Source organism: Pongo pygmaeus, chromosome 11, assembly GCF_028885625.2.
Source record: "Pongo pygmaeus isolate AG05252 chromosome 11, NHGRI_mPonPyg2-v2.0_pri, whole genome shotgun sequence".
In the NCBI taxonomy this organism is placed as follows: domain Eukaryota; kingdom Metazoa; phylum Chordata; class Mammalia; order Primates; family Hominidae; genus Pongo; species Pongo pygmaeus.
Window position 1 is genome coordinate 134,047,158 of NC_072384.2, and position 24,261 is coordinate 134,071,418.

At 54.2% G+C, this 24,261-nt stretch overlaps 2 protein-coding genes across 12 annotated transcripts in view; one reads left to right on the forward strand and one right to left on the reverse strand.

The window, feature by feature from the left end:
- The window catches only part of DGKD (diacylglycerol kinase delta), a 118,894-nt gene extending 103,184 nt beyond the window's left edge, over nucleotides 1-15,710 (forward strand). For all 3 annotated transcript variants that reach the window (XM_054479025.1, XM_054479026.2, XM_054479028.2), the window contains 11 exons: nucleotides 592-688; nucleotides 914-1,021; nucleotides 1,977-2,090; nucleotides 3,477-3,611; nucleotides 3,911-4,062; nucleotides 6,067-6,178; nucleotides 6,557-6,649; nucleotides 7,808-7,927; nucleotides 10,853-10,970; nucleotides 12,136-12,266; nucleotides 13,079-15,710. In XM_054479025.1, the coding sequence (XP_054335000.1) occupies nucleotides 592-688; nucleotides 914-1,021; nucleotides 1,977-2,090; nucleotides 3,477-3,611; nucleotides 3,911-4,062; nucleotides 6,067-6,178; nucleotides 6,557-6,649; nucleotides 7,808-7,927; nucleotides 10,853-10,970; nucleotides 12,136-12,266; nucleotides 13,079-13,168 (1,270 nt within the window). In that variant the 3' untranslated portion in view covers nucleotides 13,169-15,710. The remainder of the gene's footprint in view (nucleotides 1-591; nucleotides 689-913; nucleotides 1,022-1,976; nucleotides 2,091-3,476; nucleotides 3,612-3,910; nucleotides 4,063-6,066; nucleotides 6,179-6,556; nucleotides 6,650-7,807; nucleotides 7,928-10,852; nucleotides 10,971-12,135; nucleotides 12,267-13,078) is intronic.
- Nucleotides 15,711-19,399: 3,689 nt separating this feature from the next.
- Nucleotides 19,400-24,261, reverse strand: part of USP40 (ubiquitin specific peptidase 40) — a 91,393-nt gene continuing 86,531 nt past the window's right edge. For all 9 annotated transcript variants that reach the window (XM_063648121.1, XM_054479018.2, XM_054479017.2 and 6 more), the window contains one exon: nucleotides 19,400-21,365. In XM_063648121.1, the coding sequence (XP_063504191.1) occupies nucleotides 21,254-21,365 (112 nt within the window). In that variant the 3' untranslated portion in view covers nucleotides 19,400-21,253. The remainder of the gene's footprint in view (nucleotides 21,366-24,261) is intronic.

A 24,261-nucleotide genomic window follows, 5' to 3' on the forward strand; every position in this document is an offset into this window, starting at 1 on the left:
ATGTCTGCAGAGAGCGTGTGGCGACAGAAGGAAGCATTGCCGGCGCAGGGTAAAGTGGATCAAGTAGGTCGTGAAACTGTAAACAAGTTACTGCAACTGGAAATTAATATGCAAAGAAGACTGAGGAAATACATAGCACACTTGGCATTTGTCATTAGCGCGTGTGGAGGGTGCATACAGGTGCTGGATTATGCATGGAGAATTATGAGGAGTGTCTTCTCCTTGGTGCTCTTCTATATTTTCCAGTTTTTCTATGGTAAGCATAATTTTTTAGCCAGAAAAAAAATCAGGATGTGTAGAAGTTTTTTTATAGGGTTCTATAATGTTTTAACTTTATTTATTTACCTTTTAGGGCATGATTACTTTCTTGGCAAAATGTTACTATTGAGCAAAATTTCCTATTGGTAAACGTATCTTTTTATGCATATCTGCAAAAACAAAAATGTGTCCTTCAGATGTTACTGCTGTAAATAATTGTTAAATGTAGCTGATTTGTGGGTCAGATGCTGTTCCTAGCTTTCACAGAAATGATTCTGGTTAACTGTATGAAGAAAGCCCAGACCCATGGCAAGTCTTTGCTTCTGTTTCTAGGAGCCGAACCAAGAACATGATGTGGTATGGAGTTCTTGGAACCAAAGAGTTGCTGCACAGAACCTACAAGAACCTGGAGCAAAAGGTCTTGCTGGAGGTGAGTGGGAGGGTCCTTGTCACCTGCAGGCTGGCCTCCATCCATCAGCAGACTGCCAGGCCCGTTGCTTCTCCTGTTGACCATTTCCTCCGTGCACAGGGACTTGCCTGGGGATGCCCTGGCCACAGCTGTGCTCCTGAGCCCCTGGCGGTGGGAAGCTGTTAGAGAAGGAGCGGCTGACTCATGCCTTTCTCTTTTCTTTTGTTCTGTGTCTCTGCTGCTCAGTGTGACGGGCGACCCATCCCACTCCCCAGTCTTCAGGGAATTGCTGTCCTTAACATTCCCAGCTATGCCGGAGGAACCAACTTCTGGGGGGGGACCAAAGAAGACGATGTATGTATGGGGTGTGAGCGGGTGGGCCTGAGCTCAGTGGGGAAGAGCTGTCTGAGAGCAGGGAGGTGTTCTGCTGTGTCTGGGGTGGATCCAGCTCTTCCATTGTGCCAGCAGCAGGGCTGCCGTGGAGAACAAGATAGACGGGGTCCCCCACCCAGCTCATCGTCTAGAGGGCTGAGCAGAGCAGATGTGTCAGTGAAGGTGGTCAGCGAGGGTCTGTGGTCAGCAGATGCGGTCAGCGGGTGTGACGTGGAAGGAGGGTCAGGGAAAGTGTCTGGGAGGCCAAGACCTGAAGGATGACTTGGAGTTGGCTAAGTTAGGTGGGCAGAGGAGAGGGGGAGGCTGTTCCAGGCAGAGAGAATTGCACAGATGAAGGCTCAGAGTCAAGACAGGGCAGGCACATGGCGGATGGGGGAGAGGTGCCCTGACTGCAGCGGGCAGCAGGGGTGTGGAGAGACAGGAGAGGTCTGCAGGGCCTGGGTCACGTTGGGCTGTGTGAGTTGGGGAAGAAGTTTGGAATTTGTGTTAAGAACTGTGGGAAGGTGTTGATAGGTTTAAACCTGGTTTAAACCGTCCTTTGTACGTAATAGCGAATAGAAGCATTCAGCGCTTCCTGCACACGTGGTGTGTGCTGGCCCCAGTCCTGGCACTCTGCAGTGTTAACTCACTTGGCCCTAGTGACAGCCCTGGAGGAGCGTGCCGTTAGTTTCCTCATTTTACACATGAGGAAATGGGGGAGAGAGAGATTCGGTAACTTTGCTGAGGTGAGAGCTGGGATTTGGTTCCAGGCAGCTGGATTCAGGGCCTGCAACATGAAGCCCCTCAGGAGTGCAGTTACCTGGTAACTTCCCGCCAGCTAGGAGGGGCTGACCCCCAGAGGGAGGGAGCGAGGGTAGGGGCGGCCTGTGCGCGGGGATGTGTGGAGTGGTGGTCAGCTCTAACGTGTCCCTTGCAGACTTTCGCAGCTCCATCATTCGATGACAAGATTCTGGAGGTGGTCGCCGTGTTCGGCAGCATGCAGATGGCCGTCTCTCGAGTCATCAGGCTGCAGCATCATCGGATTGCCCAGGTAGTGGCCATGGTCCTGGGGTGCCTGGCCGAGTCCCCAGCCCGGAGTGTGTTAAATTCCGGGGCAGCACATGGAGCCTGGGAGGGTGGGTGCTTTCCAGGGCCATGTGGCTGCCTCATGTCCTGTCCTGGACAGCTCGTGGCCCCACTTCCTGGGCAAGAGCCCTTTCCTCGTGCTATGCTTGACAGTTAAATTCTCAAGATAACTCTTTTTAATTTTTTTTTTTTTTTTTTTTTGAGACAGAGTCTTGCTCTGTTGCCCAGGCTGGAGTGCAGTGGTGCAATCTCGGCTTGCTGCAACCTCCACGTCCCTGGTTCAAGTGATTCTCCTGCCTCAGCCTTCGGAGTAGCTGGGACTACAGGTGCCCACCACCATTCCCAGCTAATTTTTGTATTTTTAGTAGAGGCGGGGTTTCACCATGTTGGCCAGGCTGGTCTCGAACTCCTGACCTCAAATGATCCACCCACCTTGGCCTCCCAAAGTGTTGGGATTACAGGCGTGAGCCACTGCACTCGGCCAAGATAACTCTTTCAAAATGTGTATCCTGCTTGAGCCGCAGCCTTGCCTGTCTCCTCTGAGGTGGGATGAGATAGAGCAGACCCAGGCTGAACTCTGCCTGTGTCTGTAGCTGTCAAAGCCGCAGCTGGAGGTGGGGACGGAGCCCATGGCTCTGGTGTGGGGTGTGGGGGGATTTCCAGCTGGGGCCCTTGATCACGGTTCTGAGGCCGAGTGGTGAAGGGCTGGGGGTGCCCCCATGGCTTATTTCTGACAGCAGCGATGGGCTGAGGGCGGTCTGTCTGTGAGGATGGGTCAGGACTCTGTACCCAGGCACAGGCACTGGGGCGGGGGAGGGTGCTGATGACACCTACTGGCTGAACCCCAGCCTGCGACTGTCTGGTCTCTTCCAGCACCGTCTACCCTTAGCTGTAGGCTGCTTGAAGTTCACAATTTTCACTCTTTGGCAATGTTTGTTGTTGAAAAGGAGGAACAGGATGATGATGGATGGCTCGTCGTCATTCACTGTGCCATCTGCTCTTTTCTGGGGGTGTTTTCACGTGGCAGGGGCCCAGTGGCTTCTGGGAGCTACAACACCCCCGCCCCTGGGTTCTGACACCTGTTGTCTCAGCACCAAGGTCTCCTGTACTGACTGCTCAGTGAGGGGATGGGGCAGGATGGGGCGGGACAGTGGGAGAACAGACCTTCGGCTGAGTGACACAACAGCAGAAGGCTAGCTGCAGGTGGAGCGCCATCCCAGAGGCGGAAGTGGGGTGTCCTGCAAGGCAGGGACGGGTGTGTGGAGCAGGAAGGTCATGGTGGTGCCGATAGCACTTTTAAACCCCTGGGGGTTTTGGCTCAGCATGAGTAATGGCTATGATGTCTGCTCAGTGTCGCACGGTGAAGATCTCCATCCTTGGGGATGAGGGCGTGCCTGTGCAGGTGGACGGAGAGGCCTGGGTCCAGCCGCCAGGGTACATTCGGATTGTCCACAAGAACCGGGCACAGACACTGACCAGAGACAGGGTAAGAGCGGCCGCCCGCGGTACCTGGGTGGGGTCCAGGGCTCACCTGTGGGCTCTTGTGTACACTGTTAAGAGCTGGAGCTTTTTGTGTTTTGTTCTAGGATTTTTTTTTTTAAGACACAACGATTAAGCTAATAGGGCAGTAATTTCTAGGACCATCTCCTTCCCATAATGTTAAAAAAAAAAAAAAAGTCCCATTTGTCCCTTTCTAGTTGTGATCTCTTGGCATCCCCATAGTGTCTGTCGCAGTCAGACGCATGCTTCAGAGCAGCAGGTGTAATCGGGCTTTCGGGTCCATAGGCATTTGAGAGCACCCTGAAGTCCTGGGAAGACAAGCAGAAGTGCGAGCTGCCCCGCCCTCCATCCTGTTCCCTGCACCCGGAGATGCTGTCTGAGGAGGAGGCCACCCAGATGGACCAGTTTGGGCAGGCGGCAGGGGTCCTCATTCACAGGTGGGCTCCTGCCCTCTGCGTTGCGCATGAGCCTCCCCCGGGGTCCCTGGGACTGCACTCTTCCAAGGCCCCTGGGGCATGGAGCTGCTGCTCCTGACTTTTGTGGGGTCTGCATTACCCATGAGGGCCGAGCCTGTTTCCGTGTGCCCTCAGCTCTGGCTCATTTCCCCAATGGTCTTTCAGAACTTGCCTGGAGTTTACATGGCTGGAACCTAAAGCCCACTGTGATTTTCAGGGCCACTCATTTAAAACCTGCCCGGGCTCAGCCGGGCGCGGTGGCTCACGCCTGTAATCCCAGCACTTTGGGAGGCCAAGGTGGGCAGATCACGAGGTCAAGAGATTGAGACCATTCTGGCTAACATGGTGAAACCCCGTCTCTACTAAAAATACAAAAATTAGCCGGGTGTGGTGGCGGGCACCTGTAGTCCCAGCTACTCTGGAGGCTGAAGCAGCAGAATCAGTCAAACCCCAGAGGCGGAGGTTGCAGTGAGCCGAGATAGCGCGGCTGCACTCCAGCTTGGGCAACAGAGCAAGATTCTGCCTCAAAAACAAACAAAACAAAACAAAACAAAAAAACGCTGCCCTGGCTCCCAAGGGCAGCCCGCTGACAGCCGCCTTCACTTTGCCCTCATTTTACCCTGAGAACAGGCTTGCTCTTTGTTCTCAAGTTTACTTTAAAAAAAAAAAAAGACAACTGCTAGGGGCATTTCCTCTCACCTGCCTTCTAGAAACACCCCTGGAGCCACTGTGTCCCTCGTGGCTGGTGGTCAGCATTGTCTGCCATTCCTGCTCCTCGCCTGCCCTGTGCGGGTGCCGCCTGTGAGTCCCTCCCAGCTGGCACCTGTGGTTCTTCACCGGTGCGGGGCCTTCCTGCCTGCATTCTCCTCCCCGTGGCCGCACGCTGGCTGGTGCCCTGGTGTCCCTTTCTTGTTTCCCCTGGGCTCCTTCTTCTCCTGGCTGTGGACAGGTGCACCCATCGGTTCTGTGCCCGGCATGCTGTGTGCCCTTCCAGGCAGCCTGCCCAGCCCTGGCGTGCAGATGGATCGTCTGTGCCAGCCTTTGGCTCTTGTCGAGCAGGTGGTCGCTGTTCTAGTCATCACCGGCGTTCCTCGCTCTGCACTTGCATACTGGCTGCAGTCCTTCCTGGCGCTGCATTCTCTGCCACAGGAGTTGGTGCCACTGTGGCCCCTGTCCTCGCCAATCCCCACCCCACCCAGATCAGTGATGGGGCTGGAGGACTTCAGTTCAGCTCATTCCTTGCTGTGCAGTGGGCTTCTGGTGGCCTCCCCTGGAAAGCCATTACCCTGTCCCCTCAAAGCCCATGGTGGTCCCTGTGGCCTGCCTGGAAGGTGCACTTGCACAGCACTGCAGGAAGCTGCTGGCAGTGGCCTGTTTCCACAGGGTCAGGACAGGATGGCCCCGCTGCCTCTGCTTGCACTGCTCCTATAGTCTCTGTCCCCCGATCTCACCTGCCTGAGCCACATCTCAGCCTCCCTGGGACCTGGTGTGACTTGTGCTTTCACTGTCTTCCCTATGAGGGCTGCTATCTGGGGTCTGGCTCAGAGCCCATCACTACACCAGGATTGTCCTGTTCAGATGAGGGTCCTTTTGTCCCCAGGGACAGACCGGCCAGTTACAGGTTCCAGCAAGGCTGTGGGGATTGTGCCGTACTGCAGCAGCCTCTGCAGTGGGCCTGTGCACACTGCCACTTGCCCACTGGCCATTTTACAGGTTGTAAGCCTCATTTTGTACATTCTCTCCCTGGAAAATCTTGGATTTTGACATCAGATTTCTCGTGTAAGCCCTCCCATTTGCGGTTGGTCGTCCTGTGCCCAAGCTTGTGACTGAACGGTTGCTGGGCTGAGCCACGATCCCTGTCGTCCTGCTGGGCCTGCCCTCCACATCAGCCCTCCAGGTGGTACCTGGGCCGTGTTCAGATGCGTATTGTGAAAGGCTGCCCTTCCATTTGGCCTGACATCTGCCTGTGCTTCTCTTCCTCTCTAGTATCCGAGAAATAGCTCAGTCTCACCGGGACATGGAGCAGGAACTGGCCCACGCCGTCAATGCCAGCTCCAAGTCCATGGACCGTGTGTATGGCAAGCCCAGAACCACAGAGGTAGCTATTCTGGTCTTTTCAGTCCTGGCTTCTTCTAAGCGTCTGCCGCGCTTGGCCCTCCCCGTGCATGTTCGGCCCTCCCCGTGTATGTTCGGCCCTCCCCGTGCATGTTCGGCCCTCCCCGTGTATGTTCGGCCCTCCCCGTGCATGTTTGGCCCTCCCCGTGAATGTTCGGCCCTCCCCGTGAATGTTCGGCCTTCCCCGTGCATGTTCGGCCTTCCCCGTGCATGTTCAGCCCTCCCGGTGCATGTTCGGGCCCCCCAACCCCCCGCCCTCCCCGTGCATGTTCAGCCTTCCCAGCGCACGTTCGCTGCCCACCCCCGGCCCGTGCATGTTCGGCCCCCCGCCCTCATGCGTATTTGCCTTGGTTTCTCCTAGGGGCTCAACTGCAGCTTCGTCCTGGAAATGGTGAATAACTTCAGAGCTCTGCGCAGTGAGACGGAGCTGCTGCTGTCTGGGAAGATGGCCCTGGTAAGCTGGTGCCACAGGGACAGCAGGGCTCGGGCTGTGTGTGAAACGACTGCTGTAGCCAGGTTGCTGGGCACACAGGGCAGCGCACTTTAGTCCAGAGTTCCCGGTCTTAAGGAATGGGCTGCAGAGGTCATTTGGTTTGTTGTGCGGCTGGTGCCCACCCCTGCTGGCAACCCCTCAGTCAAGTTGTCTCAAGCATGCGAGAAGCGCTTGCAGCAGAAACACCCTTGTCGTCGTGGACAGAAGATGCTTTTCTACCTTAGAAGCCTGTAGTGCAGAGTCCTGCTCCTGCCGAGAGCTGGCCACACTCTTAGGCACCTTCCATGCTCAGCTGCGCAAAACCGGCTGATATGTCAGCCCTGGGGCAGCCGTGGGGCTGTTACTGAATTACAGGGGCTAGAACAGGGAGAGGCCTGAGAGACGGATTGGCCAGCCTTCTGGTTTTAAAGATGAGGAGGAGGAAGGGGCTTGCTAAAGATTCGGCAACCGGAGAACCGCCCCAGGTGTGGTTTCCCAGCCCTCCGCTCCGCACCCCACTCACCTCCTCACCCCACTCACCTCCTCACCCCAGGCACCTCCTCACCCCACGCACCTCCTCACCCCACGCACCTCCTCACCCCACGCACCTCCTCACCCCACGCACCTCCTCACCCCACGCACCTCCTCACCCCACGCACCTCCTCACCCCACGCACCTCCTCACTCCACGCATCTCCTCACTCCACAGAAGTCCTCACTCTACGCCTCCCCTCGTCCCACACGTCCCGTGGTCACACGCATGTCCTCACTGCACACCTCCTGCTGCGTCCTGCAAGGCACAACTGCTGACTTTGCTTCCCACGGCATTTGCACTGCTTGGCACAGGTGAATGGCTCTGACCCCCTTGCTGACAGAGGGACACAAGCAGGTCAGGTGTCAGCCTTGCTGTATGTGAATTCATCGTTGACCGATGGACAGTTTTATTCTCTCACCAGCACTACTTAGAAAGTGAGGTTCTGGGTTTGGTTCCTTTTCGGGTGCTCTGGGACTTCGTTTCTGGAAAGTGAGCTCCGTGATCAGAGCAGAGCAGAGCCCTGGGGCGGACCTCACTCCCCTGGGCCTCGCGCTGATCAGCAGCGCACACTCTCCATTTCTCCCTCCCTCCCTCCGCCTGGAGCAGCAGCTGGATCCGCCTCAGAAGGAGCAGCTGGGGAGTGCTCTTGCCGAGATGGACCGACAGCTCAGGAGGCTGGCGGACACCCCGTGGCTCTGCCAGTCCGCAGAGCCCGGCGACGAAGAGGTATGTGGCTCATAGGGCTGTGCCTGGGTCTCCCGGACATGGTGGCTCTCGCCTGCAGTGCCTGTGTTCCTTGTGACCCGTGTAGCTCTGGGATCAAGATGGTGTCGCTCTGGCAGCCCCTGAGGGGCCTTCTCCGGACTTCACTATTAAAATGCTCTTTAAGGCAGGGAGGGACAGCAGGTAGGAAGGAGTTCGGGGCTGGGATTAAGAGTGCCCCTTGAGGACCAGGGACCTGTTGTGCTCTGAAACAGAACTGCAGGGCTTCCTGGACAGTGGGTAGAAGGCAGGCTGACCCCAGCCCCACAGCCTCCCCTGAGGGTGGAGATGCATCATGGGATAAATGGCAGCTTTTTGGGATCTTGCTGTGGACAGGGCGCAGCTGGTATGCGCCACTCCCCACTCACACTCTCTTCCTGTGTGAACGGAAAGACTCCAGCTCGTTGCAGGTCTGGGAGGGACCCGAGGACCCGGGGCATAGAGGACCCTGGGGTGGAGTCACCTTCTTCTGCAGGGAGTGCTGGCTGAAGGAGCCCTGGAGAGGGCCGTGTCTGGACAAGGACAAACCCCAGCCTGTCTCTTGGCTTCCCTGCTTCAGAGATAGAACACAAAGGGGCCGTGAGGAAAGCTCATCTTGGGCAGTACAGTTGCAGAAGGCAAATAACTGCAAGACGCCAAGCCTGGGCACCTCTGCCCAGTGGGGTTGTGAGACCTGTGGGCAGCAGTCAGGCGAGGGGACAGAGGTGGGCGGCTGCACAGCACCCTCTTTCCGGGGCCCTGGGGCGTTTTTTGACGCATGCAGTCCTTTCATGGGAAACTGACTCAGGCACTCCAGCCGATGGATGAAGCTCAGCAGCTTCTCAGTGAGGGCACTTGGGTATAGAAGGACAGGGCAAGCTCCTCAAAATCCATTAAATAATTCATTGTAAAGGTGATTAAAACATTTTACCCAAAATTACAAAAATAATAATATACAACGATTCAACAGATGTAACAGTGACATAGCCCTATAATACCAGATTAAATTAAGGCCAGTAAAGTGGGCAGTGAGGTGAGAGGCTGGGAAGAGGACATGGATCGGGGGAGGAAAGCATGTTAAATTCCTCCTCTTACAGTGGAAGAACGTTACAAACAACATTCTTGACTTTCGTACTTGGAGAAATATAGAGTCAGTAATGTTTTTAGGGTCAAGTGTGGCGGCTCGCACCTGTAATCCCAGCACTTGGGAAGGCCAAGGTGGGAGGATCATGTTAGCCGAGGAGATCGAGACCAGGCTCGGCAACATAGTGAGATCCTGTGTCTATTAAAAAAAAAATTTTTTTAAGCTTAAAGGTAATTTCTAATAGAGCTGAAAAGATTTATATTTTCCAAATTGCCACCAAGGACAAAAATAAAATACAATTTATATTGTAAAAGAAAATAAAGGACCAGCAAGGGTATCGCTAACAGCATGAAAATAAGATAACAGAAAAATGACATGGCTTTCTCTTAAAAGTAAATTCTCAGGTTGTGTTTAAAAAGAAACCTAACCATATATTGCTCACAAGAGTCCTGTTTCTTTTTCTCATACTCCTAATAGAAATTTATGATACAGAAAGATTAAAAATAATTAAAACACCAAAAAAAATCCAAAGTAACAACATAAAAATAAAATTGCATATGTAAGACAATAAATGATAAAAAGAGGATCACTTTATATTGGTAAAATACAATAATCGTTATGTATGGTCATAAACTTATGACAGTTATAATAGTCACGAAACTGTGCCAAATAAGAAGCATCTAAATTAGCTATTCAAGACTGTTTTTTATTTCCCTAACTTCATTTTACTATGCTCCAAGCAGTGGTCTGTATGTTACTAGTCCTTTGAAATGTATTGAGGTGAGACTTGCCTTATGGCCCAATAGGTGGTTTTTATAAATGTACCTTGTATGCAGTTGTGTTTACATCATTAAGTTCCTACTGAAATTTTTTCTTCTTGATATATCAGTTAACTCTAATACCATAATTGTAGATGTCTCAGTTTATCTTTGTGGTTATGTGTATTTTTGCTTCATGTATTTTGAGGCTATGTTATTAGGTACCCATAGGTTTTATCATTATATAATGATCCTTTTATCTTTAGCAATTCTTTTTATCTTCAAGTCTACTTGCTTGCTATATTTTTTCATAGTTTTACTTTCAAGCTTTATTTGGAGTGTCTCTTATAAAGAGCGCATCACAGAGTGAGGCAGTGTTACCTCCGTGCGTCTCTGGCAGTGCTCTGTGTAGAGGCTGCTGCTGCTGATGGCTGTCAAGAGCAGAGGCCGAGCCCCTGTGTGGCTCCGCTGCTCACCCTTCCTCTGCTCTTCTGCCTCAGGGAGTGGATCGCAAGGAAAAAATGCAAAATGCAGGAAGAGTTTTCTTTTTTTTTTTTTTTAATTATACTTTAAGTTTTAGGGTACATGTGCACAATGTGCAGGTTAGTTACATATGTATACATGTGCCATGCTGGTGTGCTGCACCCATTAACTCATCATTTAGTTTTCATTAGACAGATACTCGTAATACTAATAATCAAAGCCCAGCAATCCAACACTAGAAGATTGGCTAAAGAGGTTATTTTAATAATTTTTGTTTAGATACTGATATTTATGATATTTTCAAAAAGTTTTTAAATCTCATGAGAAATGCACATGTAAAGTGAAGGAAGTAGAATATGATAAAAATAGACACTATGATCACTTTGAAACCACTTTAACAGTCACTAAAATCAACAGTAAATACAAGAATCAATAAGGGAGAGAAGCCCTTTCAGGCACAAGAGGTCTTTCCCAGCTCCCCCTCATCTCAGCCCTGCCTGCCCTCCCAGCCTCTCTGGTGGAGATGGGCATGAGGCTGTGACCAATTGCAGCCTGATTCTCAGTATTTCTTACTCTCCCCAACAGAGTGTGATGCTGGATCTTGCCAAGCGCAGTCGCAGTGGTAAATTCCGCCTCGTGACCAAGTTTAAAAAGGAGAAAAACAACAAGAACAAAGAAGCTCACAGTAGCCTGGGAGCCCCGGGTACCTGCCTCTCTCCCGCCTGTGTTTCTGGCCGTCCACGCCTGCGGGCTCAGCCCCGTTCTCCTGGTCTCTGCTTTCTCCCTAACCCTTGAGCTCCTCCCTCTTGGTCCCTGTGCTGTAACCCCCGGTCCCGCGACCACACTTGTCTGTTGGTAGCTGCAGCCCTCCACCCTGCCTGCTTCCCCTCTGACCGTTGTCACACCCGGCCCTGACGTGCTCTCTGGCTTTCTGCCTGCCCTGAGTTGAGGGATTCGAGGTGGGGAGGAAGACAGCAGTGGTGACAAGACAAACTTGGAGACACAAAGCTCTGGACTCAGGCCGCGCTGGGGCATGCCCTGCCTGCTCCCTCCTGGGCTGCTGGTTCCTGATAAATCGATGCATTGGCCGAGGTTCCTGTGCTGGGAAGCCCAGGCCACCAGAGATTGTGGGTGATGAAATCAATCGAATATGGTCCTAAAGGACATTGTTCCTTTGGGTCAGTAAATTGGAGCTAAACTCTCTGTCTGAAGGATCAGCCCTGAATACCCAGGCCATATTCAGTGCTGTCGGGGGCTGGAGAGGCCTCCAAGCCTGGATATTGGGACTGGTGTTTGCCGCCAGTCAGGGCAGCTCCTGTGGGTTTTTCTTCTTTGCATGTTGGTCCAGAAATTGGGTTTCTGTTAATGCTGGTGGCTCTGACTATGTGAATTGAAATCTCTGCTTGTCTCCCTTCCTGCTGTGGTCCAGAAGTGAAATTTAACCCTTCTAGAAGCTGGAGGAAAAGCTGGCCTTGGCCACAATCATGAGGACATTTCCCTCATATTTGGTGGTGGTCAATCCCTCCTGGGACACGGGGAAATGACCAGAGGCTGGCAGCTCACCTGGCAGGAACAGATGCCAGCTCTGCTGCAGCCATCGCCCCTTGAGCGGGTGGCTCTCTCCCTCTTTCTGCACTGCTGGTGGGTGGTGCTGTTGGCTGGGTGATGGATGCCGGCTGCCAGAGATGGCTCAGGTGCTGGCTGCTGGGCTATCTCAGGCACTGGCTGCTGCTGGGCTATCTCAGGTGCTGGCTGTTGGGATGTCTCCTCTCCTGGCACGGGGCTCTCGGGTGCTGGGTGCCGGCTGCTGCCTACCTCGCACTGGGCTGTGGGCACTCACTGCACTCGTGCTTTTCCATCTCTGACAGTTCACCTCTGGGGGACAGAGGAGGTTGCTGCCTGGCTGGAGCACCTCAGTCTCTGTGAGTATAAGGACATCTTCACGCGGCACGACATCCGGGGCTCTGAGCTCCTGCACCTGGAGCGGAGGGACCTCAAGGTACTTCCATAGGCATCTCCCTGGAACCTGCACTTGGGCTTGCACGCAGCTCCCTTCTCTTCCATCCTCTCCCCCGACCTGGCCTTGTCTCAGCATCACGATTCTTCTCAGGCCTTCGTGTATCCCTCAGGTGGGGGCGGCTGTGGCCTCATCTAGGCAGTGATGGCTCCACCCACCACAGCCAGAGGAAGCCAGGAGCAGACATAATGGGGGCAGAGCCTTGGTCATCTTAGCCTACTCAGACAAGGACTGTCTTCGTGTTAAAAATCCTAGGAGGGGACACAGACCCTGAAGCACAGTCACACACGACTGTCCCCATGCTGCTCCCGGGTGGGTGCTGCCACTCGTCTGCAGGGAGCATTGGGGGGGTGGTTGGGTGCCAGGCCTCGGTCTATGCCAGGCCCCACGCCACATCTTGCAGGGTCATGCCCCTGCCCAGGTTGGCCTCAACGGGCCACCCCTGGGTGTTGAATCACTGGCCGAGTCCCAAGAGGGCAAAAGGCCACTGTGGGTGTCCTGGACAGTGGCACAGTGAGGTCACTTGCCATCCACTTGCTTTCAGGCCTGTGTTTTGTCTTTGTCTTGGATTTGTCCTTGCTGATGATGGTGACCAGAATGCAGGAACGACGAACCAGGCGTCTGTATGGTTGTTACTTTTAAGCTGTTTCCATCTTGTTTTACCATTTTTGTGACTTTCGCTCTCGTTTGTGTTCACAAGCCGAATGGGAAGGGCCGTTGTGGCAGGCCTACTGTGGAGCCCTCTGGCCCTGGCTGTCTTCTCGGCATCCATGGCGATGTCCCCTCTGTTGCAGGACCTGGGCGTGACCAAGGTGGGCCACATGAAGAGGATCCTGTGTGGCATCAAGGAGCTGAGCCGCAGCGCCCCCGCCGCCGAGGCCTAGCCTCTGTCCTCTCAGCCTGCGGCCTCCACATCCCCGCCGCCGAGGCCCTGGGCGGATGCTGCAGCCCGCCCCCTTCTCATGGTGCTACTTCCTCTGTCAGCTACAGAAAGCCTCCGTGACACCGTCCACCAGAGCTCTGGGGTCTCGGACATAACAACACAGCTACCTTTGAAACAACACCTTCTCCAGCTCAGAGTCACCTGGGGCACATGTGTCATGGCCACTCAGCTCTCGCCCGCCTGTGCTGTGGGCCAGGGAATCCAGCAGCGTCCGGCCTCCTGGGCACTGCTTGCCTGGCCTCGTGCTTGGATTGTCCCGGGGGCTCCTCTCCGTGTGTCCTTCTGTGGCCGCACCGTGTGGCTCCGCCTCCTGGCCCCCGGCCAGTTCTCAGAAACGTGGCTGGGGCCCAGCCACCCTGTGGCTTCACAGCAGCCTGCAAGGGCCCCTGTTTCTTGATGCAGCTTTTGTTGAACAAAAATCATGCTGTTTCCTGGTTTGAAAGTAGCATGGGTGTTTCCAGTCTTGTTGATTGTGATTTGATGTGAAGAGAAAAAAAAATTCCTCCTGCGGGAGCCAAGGCAGCGGGTGCTGTTTCCCAGGCGGGGAGCCCCTCCCTGGGTGTCACAGGGCCTGTGCTCCTCCCTCCTCCATCCTCTCTCCTCCCGCTCCTCCCTCCCCCACTGTGGGCTGGGGACGCCTGCCCTTGTCTCCGGACGCTCTAGGCGAGTTCAGCTTGGGGCTGTGAGCGAGACAGCTCCCCAGCTGCATCCCTGCAGACAGAGGATGTGTGTCCACATGAGTTGAGTGTTTCTGTGTGGGAAATGCTTCCTGGCTCTGGGAAACTTTCTGCCCGTGCTGTGGTTCCCAGGGAGCGTGGCCCTGGCAGGCCAGGGGTGGTTTGACCTTTTCAGCCCGTGTGGTGGCCTGGAGGCCGGAGGCTCTCCTGAGTGTCTGCCCCTGCAGTGGTTTCTTGTCGCCTGCTGCCGGGCGTGATGTCGCTGGAGGTGCTGGCAGGGACTCTGATTTGATGGTCCGCGCTGCTCCTGCCCTGCCTCTGTCCTGGCTGTGAACTAGTAGATGATGGTGCCAGAGGGCAGGGAGCTCCCCTGGTGAGAGGGCTGTGCCCCGTAGGGACAGTCCCCAGGTGAAGGATGCCCCTGGTCCTCCAGGGCACTGACTTTGCCCTTTTTTCCCCTTGATAGTCATGGCTCAGAGGTGCTTGTAAATGTCTTGGGAAGAGGTTTCTGTAACCCCTGCCCTGGTGTGGGGAGGAAATGGCTCTGGCCTGGCTGCCTGGCCGTGGCTTCTCTTTGGTTCCCAAAGAGAAGGACAGTGTTGGGAGTGTCTGCCGGCGCCGTCCCGGTCCTTTAGTCAGCGTCGCTCCATCTGATGTGCGGAAGCTGGGCTGCACCTGCGGGCGTGGGCGTAGACTGGGCTGGGTCTGCGGCAGCCCCCAGTCCTGAGCAGGCGGCAGTGAACAGCGCTGGCCCACCTCCCACTCACAGCCCCTCTGTCCCCTCTGCAGTGCGCCCGGGTGGGCCCCTCTGTGTGCCTTGGGGTGCTCCCCTCTCGTGGTCATTCTGGGCCGAGGCCCTTAGAGTGTGGAGGCTGAGCCAGGCCTTGGGTTTCCCCAGCGCAGCCTCCTGTCCCTGCATGCGGCGTGTCGGGATTTTTGGCTGAAAGACTCTCCCATGCTCTGTTGGTGGACTTAGCTGCCTCACTGGAAGTGATGTGGGTGGAAGGTGGTTGTATGTTACCTTTTCCACCTCTATTTTCCCAGAACATTTTAGATAGGGGTTGGCAGAGGGAGAAATAAGCCAGCCACGGCAGTCGCTTGGTTTCCCAGGTGGAACGGGCTAACACAGGAGATGATGGGAACTGTCCCGCAGTCCCTGCATGACCATTGGCCCTTCTGGCCTGGCGGTGTGGGCATCCTGGGGCTCTTAGGGTCCCAGAACAAGCCCCAGGCAAGCTGGAACTCGGGTGAGGAGGGGACATGAGGAGGATAAACAGCTGACTGTGGCTTCAAGGACATCAGGGCCACCCCAAGTCCTCAGTGTCCTACTCCCGGCAAGAAGTTGGGTTTGGATCAAAAGTGTTTAAAATTAATATGTTGTCAGTGATTAGAACAACACTGTTTACATAAAAACCATTTTTCTAATTCTAACAAGTTAGAAGTGAGGAAGGAATGAACACGAGTGTTTAGGAACCTGCCCTTTGGTGCTGGGCTGGCGTCCCGCACTGGGGTGTCCTTGCTGTCCGGGGGCTGCTCTGCTGCCCCGGCCCAGGTCCCCTTGTGGTGTTGCCAGACAGGCCTCATGGTCTGCTGTGCAGAGAGAGGCAGGAAGGATCCCTGAAGAGTCTTGGAGAAAAGGTTCTGTGCCCTCAGGTGGGGCTAACCCCCTCGTATTTATAATCTTAATTTATATAGTGGCCGCCGTGGACACAAATGCCTCTTGTATTGTTATGTACATAGTCCATACCTGAGTGCTGTACATAAGTTGTTCTGTGCATAAATAAAACAAGCCTGTTTTTGATCTTCCATCGCCAGAGTCTTTGTCATCATTCCTTGTGCTTTGACCTAAAGTGTTGGTTGCCAGAATCTTTCCAAACTGGATTCAGAATTGTTTTTCACCTGCTCTGAAAATAGGTTGAGTTGTTGGTGGCTAAAAAGCAAAACAGAATGCCGTTAGCATGCCGTTAGAATGCCGTTGTATTTTTTAGGGTGTGGGTTCTGTGATCAGTTGGACTAAAAATTCCGCAAGGAGAGAGGGGGTAATGGGCAGTGCTGAGGCTCTCAGGTGTGACCACACAGCCTTGGCTCGGGAGACTGAGGGCCATTTTAATGAATATTTTAACCCTCTTAAATCTTTTCTATAAAACTGCAAACCTGAAGCTCTCCGACTTCTCTGCTTAGTCTTGGTACTTTTATTTCCAAGGGAACTGTCTAAGATCAAGGCCACTTGAATTGTCTTCCCCAGTTTCCTGGAGTGAGGGATGGGGACTGGGTTCATGGAAGACACCATCAAGCTGGTCGGGTGCAGAAGGGCTGCATGCGCTCCAGGAGTGTTGGCTGCCTCCCTAGCAGCTCTTCCCCACTCCTTCCATCCTAACAAACCCCCCCTTTCCTGGTGTATATTCTCCTCTCTGGCCATTCAGGACCTCAGGTTTCATGGTTGCAGGATGGCCACCACAGCTCCAGGCATCACACCAGTGTAAGGTGTTTGGGGACAAATAGCTGCCTCTTTTATGTGTCACCTGCTCTTTGTTGTTGTTGTTGTTGAAGATGAGGTCTTGCTCTGTCTTCTGGTCTGGAGTACTGTGGCATGATCGTAGATCACTGCAGCCTCCAAATGCTGGGCTCAAGTGATCCTCCCATCTCAGCCTCCCTTGTAGCTGAGAGTACAGGTGCATGACAACATACCCGGCTGTAAATTTGTAAAATTTTTTTTGTAGAGACTGGGTCTCACTTGCTTCCTAGGCTGGTTTTGAACTCCTGGCGTTAAGCGATCCTCTGTGTCTCTTTTTAAGATAAAGGGAGCCCTTTCCGAAGCTCTGGCTTCAGCCGACCTCCTCTAATGTCTTGGTTAGAACTGCCTCACACACTCATGACTAAACCAATCAGTGCGAAGGGTACGAGCTATGACGGTGATCGGGATGCTGATGGCTGACACTTTATAATTTGTGCCAGGTGTTGGTCTAAGTGCCTTGAATGTACGAACTCCTCTAATTCCCCTCACAGCCCTACATGGTGGATTATCTGCATTTTACAGGCGAGGGACAGGCTCAGAGAGGTGACACAACTTGCCCCATGAGGCACAGCCAGCACGTGGCTGACACGGGAGGCAGAGGGCATATCTTTTTGACAGCCGTGCTCTCCCGTGTCCCAAGCCTCATAGCAAGCCCAGCCCACGTGACAGGTGAGGAAATTGGGCCCAAGTGACAGGCATGCTTTCCAGCACAGCAGCTGGGGCGCCTCACTTGCTGGGGGCACCAGATGCCCGGGCAGGGGCAGGCCTGGGGGGAGGCTGGTGTGCGCTCCGCCAGCCTCACACCTGTGCCCGCGTGGCTCATTTCACACGAGGCATGGCTCCATTGTGTCAGAAAGCAGTGAGGAGGGGGCTTCTCACAGAGACAGCATCTGACAGTGTGAGGAGGCCGGACAGCGATCTAGAGTGGACAGGGCTGCTCAAGTGTAGCGTGATCGCGAGACGGGACAGTAGAGTCGAGTGGAGAAAACGCAGCGGGGTCTATACTGTTTTTAAACTGATCCTCTTCAGAATTCCCCAACCACTTAGAAAAACAAACTGGGTGCTTGGTCCAGTAATGTTAACTGACCCCTGGATTTGTGGCCTCTGTTGTTTGCCAGAAGAGTTTTGCTGTGGTCCCCCCACCCCTTTGTGCCCTGGCTCCAGGTGGGCTCACGCGTGTTCCTTGGCTGTAGATTGCTGGACCCCACCCAGAGCTCTTAGACCTGGGCTAGGAGCGGGTACAACTCGGAGTCGCCCCTCTGGGGTGGGGGCGGTGTGGCTGGGAGGGAGGTGCAACAGCCACACCAGCACGAGGGTGCAGCCATCTTTGAAGCACATGCGTGTAAAGGACATGGGCACCTGGAAGCTCTGGGCAACGCACCTTCCCCTCTCCCCCGACTGTCATTCCATGGAGCCCACGGGCATCACCCACTTAGAGCCCAGGGCTTTCACTGGTTCGTAGAAAGAGGCACTTGGTGGCTGCCTGGTGTGATGGAGCTGCTGGTGGCGTCTCAGCACCTGGGGAGGTGCCTGGGGAGACAAAACCACCTCAGAGAGACGCACACTGGGGCGTGGCAGAGGCACCACTGTCCCCTGAGAACTCGCTTGGCCCCGCCCCAGCCTGGTGTGAGCTCACTGGTGGGCTCTTGTTTCCTGAGCCGGGAGATTGCTGTGTCCGCTCCTGCCACCCCAAGTGGGGGAAAGGAACTGCAGATGAAGGGCCCTGTCTGCCACACTCTGCAGCCATTGCCAGAGACCTGGACGCATGGCAGCGCGTGGGCGTGTGTGGTGGGGGTGGGGGAGGGCAGCGGCCGGAGGGAGCTGGAAGCAGTCTCGCTTTACTTGGATACTGAGGTCACCGCTTCACCCAGAATGGTTTGTTATGGATTTTATTGAACCCTAGTACGGCCACGCTTTGGGTGGGTGCGTTATCCAGAACAGAATGATGGATGACCTGTAGGGTGAAGGGGCTGTTGTAAGTTGGTCCCTCACTGTTAAGTCTGTTCTGCAGGTAAACTCACATCGATGGCGCCAAAATGATTTGCCAGGGAATTCTTGCCCCTCCCTTTTTTTGGCTAGAAAAAGTCACTGTTGAATAAGTACGCCACCACCGTTACGTATTTCCATAGAAGGAAAATAAAACCAGATTACATCCAGTTTCTTCCAGTGCATTTTTCCCATGAGTCTGAACTTTTTAAAACCAAAGCAAACTTGTTATTTCTAAAGCAGCACTGCTGCAGTATTTCTAAATATAAATTCTGTTTATTTAGCATCTGAAGCAGGCTTGGGAAAAGGGCCACAAAAGTTCCTTATTTATGTATTTTTTTTTGAGACGGAGTCTCGCTCTGTCACCCAGGCTGGAGTGCAGTGGCATGATCTTCATGCACTGCAACCTCTGCTTCCTGGGTTCAGACGATTCTCCTGTCTCAGCCTCCTGAGTGGCTGGGACTACAGGCGCCCGCCACCATGCCCAGATAATTTTTTGTACTTTTAGGAGACACAGGGTTTCACCATGTCGGCCAGGCTGGTTTCACACTCCTGACCTCAAATGATCCACCCACCTTGGCCTCCCAAAGTGCAGGAAGTACAGGCGTGAGCCACCAAGCCCAGCCAAAAGTTGTTTTTTTTTTTTTGAGACAGAGTCTCACTCCATCACCCAGGCTGCAGTGCAATGGTACGATCTCGGCTCACTGCAACCTACAACTCCTGGGTTCAAGCAATTCTCCTGCCTCAGCCTCCCAAGCAGCTGGGATTACAGGCATGTGCCACCATGCCCTTTTTTTTTTGGATTTTTGGTAGAGACAGGGTTTCTCCATGTTGGTCAGTCAGCCTGGTCTCAAACTCCTGACCTCAGGTGATCCACTCGCCTCGGCCTCCCAACGTGCTGGGATTACAGGCGTGGGCCACCGTGCCCGGCCAGAAGTTCCTCTCTTAAGCAAGCTGGACACGAAGTAGCCAGCAACCAAAAGCAGCTAAGGGCTACAACTTTAAAAAATGGTTTATTTTTTCTTTAACAAAATCGTACAGCTTTCTCAATCCCCAAATTAAAAAAACAGAAAACAGGAAGAAAGGGAAGAAGGCAAAGGCCACACGCATAGGCTGGCCGGCCGCACGCGCCTGCTGGACGGCACGTCAAGGCACATCAACCCACACGCGTCTTTGGACTTGCAGAGACATTCCGCGAGGCTTCTGGCCTCTCAAAGGCAAAGGTTTTCAGCGATTTCATTAATATTTCCTTACGTTGAGATGAGACGAAGGGGGCGCTACAGAAATTCGTCAGTTAAAGCCACAGAAGCAGAACAGCTTAAGGAGGGCTGGGCGCGCAGCTCCAGTCATGACACTTCCAGCTCTGGTGTCATCAGAAGCCTCTAGCTCCCTCTGTAAAGACGCAGTCCACACCCAGTGCGAGTCTCCTGAGCGGGGTTAGTGTTTGGGAGTGGGAGGCGGCTGCTAGTCAGAGTTCAGTCCTTACGGCACAGTGCTTCACGGAAACGCAGACACCTATGGCAGACGCGCTCAGACACGTGTGCGGCAGCGACGCGGCTTCTGTCTGGTAGTGGTTTGGACTGTTGGGAGGAGGATGCGGGACAGAGCAGGCCGCTGGCTCAGCATCAGCTTGTTGGAAAAGGGTCACAGGCAGGGGAGCGCCTGACTCCAGCGGTGTCCTTTCTGCCCTCACACTTCAGTGCTGCTTCCCATCAGTGATGGGGCTGACGAGAAATCGTGAGGCCCAGATGACAAGCAGGCTCAGGACATGTGACACCGTCTTCGGGATGCTGCTTTCCGCTAAGTTGCTGTCTGGGAAAGTCAACCATCTGTGTCCCAAATCAATCAACTCAGTGACACGGGTGCTATTATTTCTCACAAATGCCAATTAAATCCTTTAAGTTGAATAGAAATCTGGGTTGGATTAAGTGGAAAAACCCTTCCTTAGTTTACGTTTTCTTTTTCTCAGGTATTTTCATTGAGGCTACTCAGGAACCTGGTCAGGCCGCCCAGGACACCTGGAACCTGGGCTATGCCAGGCCTGTCTGCCACGGCCCTGCCTGCCGCGCTTCCACACAGGAAGAGAGGGTGAGGTGCTGTGGATGGCAGCAGCCGCAGTCCTCGGGATCCAAGGACCTTCTGATCACAGAGCACCCAGGACAGGCTGGACCCTCGGCCTGCGGGCTGACGCGCAGCGGCCGCCCTTGCTTAGCAGAGCGGCTCACCCTCGGAGGCCGCCCTGTCTGGCTCCTCCTCGTGGAAAGAGCTCGCACTTTTCAGCATCGCAGTTTTAACTCAGACCAAAGGGCAGACATGGAGCATGTGGGGCCAGAACCAGTGGGGAAATGAAGTCCTGAAAGCAGACCCCGCTTCTGCTCAGCACCAGCGCGGTGGCGCAGTGGCCTGAGACGCTGTGAGAACCCGGTCAGGGTGAACGAGAGTCATCTGAACACGGAGGAAAGTGGCCGGGCTGACCCCGCACACCTCCCACAGCGGAGTGACGGCATGCTGCTGCCTCCATACCTGCGGTTCATGCACACATTGTGCATTTTCTGGTTAAAAGAAAAAAAAAGGCAGCTGGGGCCAGATGCTGTGTGAGAGAGCCCAGCACCTACTGGCAGCTGGGTGGGTGGCGTCCAGAGCTGTACCAGCCCCCGTGGCTGCCACGTGTTGCAGAGCTAAGTGACTACGTGCACTGGCCGGGCCTCAGAGGAGCTGTCCCTGTGCTCGAAGGAAGCACAGGATTTGGGATTGGAGGCGCCAGGCAGCCAGTCCCCATGCCCAGGAAACCTACGTTTGTGGCATCAGCCGGAGAGTTCATCGGGAGTGGAGCCGTGCAGGGGCGGGGTTATCTGAAGCTCCCCACGTGGATGGAGAGAGAAGTTTCTGGGGCTCGGGGCCGGGCAGGCGTCTCTGCACTGGAGAGGATGTAGCTGCTCTGCTCGTGGAGGGCTTCTTGGCTGTGGAGACACAGAGACTGTCACTGACTCATGGATGCAGTGGGTGCCAGGGTGAGGGGTTCACGGAGACCCCAAAATACACTCCAATTTTATAGGCCACAGGGACGTGCATTTGCAATTGGACAGACAGATCTCAGCCACCTGCCAGAGGGCCCCATTTTGCCCTGCCACCAGCCCTGTGCTAGGCCAGCTGCCTTTCCCTGCTTTGCAGTGCCGGCATGGCATGGTTCAGGCTCTGGGGCTTTCTCAATCTGCTCAGTGAAAATGCCTCACAGCTGAGAAACCTTCCTTTCCTTACTTTTTAAATGGAATAACAACATCCGGAGTGCACACACTGAAGGGCTGCCTCTGCCCCTTCAGTCTTGGCCCGAGAGAAAGGCCACTTGGCATCCCACTCAAGAGATTGGCTTTCGCTGTGACCCCCTAGCCCATGGCACCATGTGGCAGGTGCTCTGCGGCCGGGTGCTTTGGCCCAGCCTGATGTGTGTGGCCCACCCACGCTGCACAGTCCCCAGTGGAAAGCCTCCGTGGCCCACCCGCCATCCCACTGCTGAGCAGCCTTTCCTTCAATACGGCCAGAATCTGGCCATGGTGAATGAAGCTGCCATGTATTTTTGGGGATACCCTGGTAGGCACATGTCCATGTTTTTGAGGAGTAGAAGGCTGGGTACCGGGAAGTGCGCAGGAGGTACTGTCCTGAGTTCCAAAGTGTCTGTGCCAATTCCACACCCACACACGGGATGACAGCCCCAGTGACTCCGTGTCCTCAACACACGAGTCTTTCCCACTTTAGTGTTGCCGATGGGCGTGTGGCACTGTCTCGGAGTAGCTTGAATTTACATCTCTTTTATCATGAGTGAATGGCTAAGCATATTTTTATATGCTGGCAAGCGATTTGCAGTTCCTTTTCTATGAACTGTTCATACCCTTTACCTATATTTTTATTGGATTGGCTGTCTTTTTCTTATTTGCAGATAATGTTTACAGCCATACCCTCTGACCTAGCAATTCCATTGCAGAAATCTGTCCTACAGATACATCCACATCTGTACTGCAACATGGTGAATATACAAGGTTATTCACTGTGATGGTGACAGATTGGTGACAGATTGGCGACAGCCTGGAAGTGTGTGAGGTGGGCATAAGGCACCTAAGCTGTGGTCTACCCATGCATCAGGACGCCACGCTCCCACCATGAGACGGGGCAGCTGGGTACACACTGGTACATGAAAACAGCAAGATTACCAAGAAAGTTCTGGTCAAAAGAGAAGGGAAAGCTCCTCTGCCCCTATACACAGGTCTCTGAAAGGACATGCAGGTGACCGTCACGCTGGCCCATCTGGGAGAGGCTGTGTACCTGGGGAGGAGGGGTGCAGAGATTTCTCAGTGAACCTCTTTGGTGGCTTTTGAAAGCATGTGACTCTATTAACTCCAAAAAATAAATGAAAAACAATATAGTAAGTGGTTACATCACGGTGTTCAGAGGACACCAGTGGTCTACTGTTGTGCAAACAGCACGTGTGAGGCTTAAGATGAGGTTTTCAGTGACAGCAACATGAATTTTTAAAATGTGCTATCTCAAACAGCACAGATGACAATGGAGATCCCAGGGCCTGGGGAACTGTTGGATGTCTCCAAATAACAGCCCTGGTGACAACTAAGGCTTTGACAGAGAGGATGCATGGAGAAGTCTGATGAAGTCAGTGGCATCACATTTAAATGGGAAAACGCAGCCAGGCGCGGTGGCTCACACCTGTAATCCCAGTACTTTGGGAGGCCAAGGCGGGCGGATCACAAGGTCAAGAGATTGAGACCATTCTGGCCAACATGGTGAAACCCCGTCTCTACTAAAAATACAAAAATTAGCTGGGCATAGTCGTGCACGCCTGTAGTACCAGCTACTTGGGAGGCTGAGGCAGGAGAATCGCTTGAACCCGGGAGGTGGAGGTTGAAGTGGGTTGAGATCATGCCACTGCACTCCAGCCTGGCGACAAGGTGGGACTCCGTCACAAAAAAAAAAAAAAAAACGTGGAAAACAATATTTTAGTGTCTATGTATTAGACACGTATAGAATTTTACGTGTGTGTGTGTGTGCGCGCGCACGCGTCTGACCTTTAAATAGGAAAACCCCGAAGCAGCCAGTGCTGCAGCCCCTCTCCCGTATCCCCAGGTCTCTGAGGGCACCAGGACCTAAGGGCTGCAGAGCTGCAAATGGGGGTGAGGCCAGGCACAGGTCCTTTGCTATCCTGGGGCTCCTGGGGCCCTTAGGGAGTCAGGAAAGGCCACGGGACAGTGCTGTCCAGAAAGCAGCCCAGACCCCGGAGAGCAGAGAGGAAGGGGCCCCGGCCCAGGGGCCGTGTTGCTTGTGGAGCTCACACAGTCCCTACCCGCCTCCATCTTCGCTCAGGGAGTCTCCTCCCTCGGCTCCCTGATTCTACTTCTACCTCCTAGAATCCGCTTACCACAAAGCAGCCCGTGATCATGTCAACGCGTCCCCCTTCACACCCTCCAGCAGCCTCTAACCGTGCTCGAACACTCACTTCTGCCGTGGTCACGAGGTCACGCTCGCCTGCCCTGCCACCTCCACCTGGGACCTCTCTTCCCCAGACACCCCCAGTGGCAGAGGGCATGCAGTCCCTGGCACACGGACTGATGATACTGAGGGGGAGGGGAGGGGATTAGGGTGGGCGGGGCCAGATCAGGCTCCTGCAGTCATTGGGGCAGGAGAAGATGAAATCCACCAGGGCAGAAGCAGTCAGAACAGGACAGAAGGCAGATTTAGGAGAGACCCAGAGTCCGTGAGTTGGGGAGTGGGGAGATGAGGACGCCTGGAGGCCTCTGGTGAGGCCTGCACAGAGCTGATGCCAATGGGCAGGTCCTGGGACTTGTGGTGGGG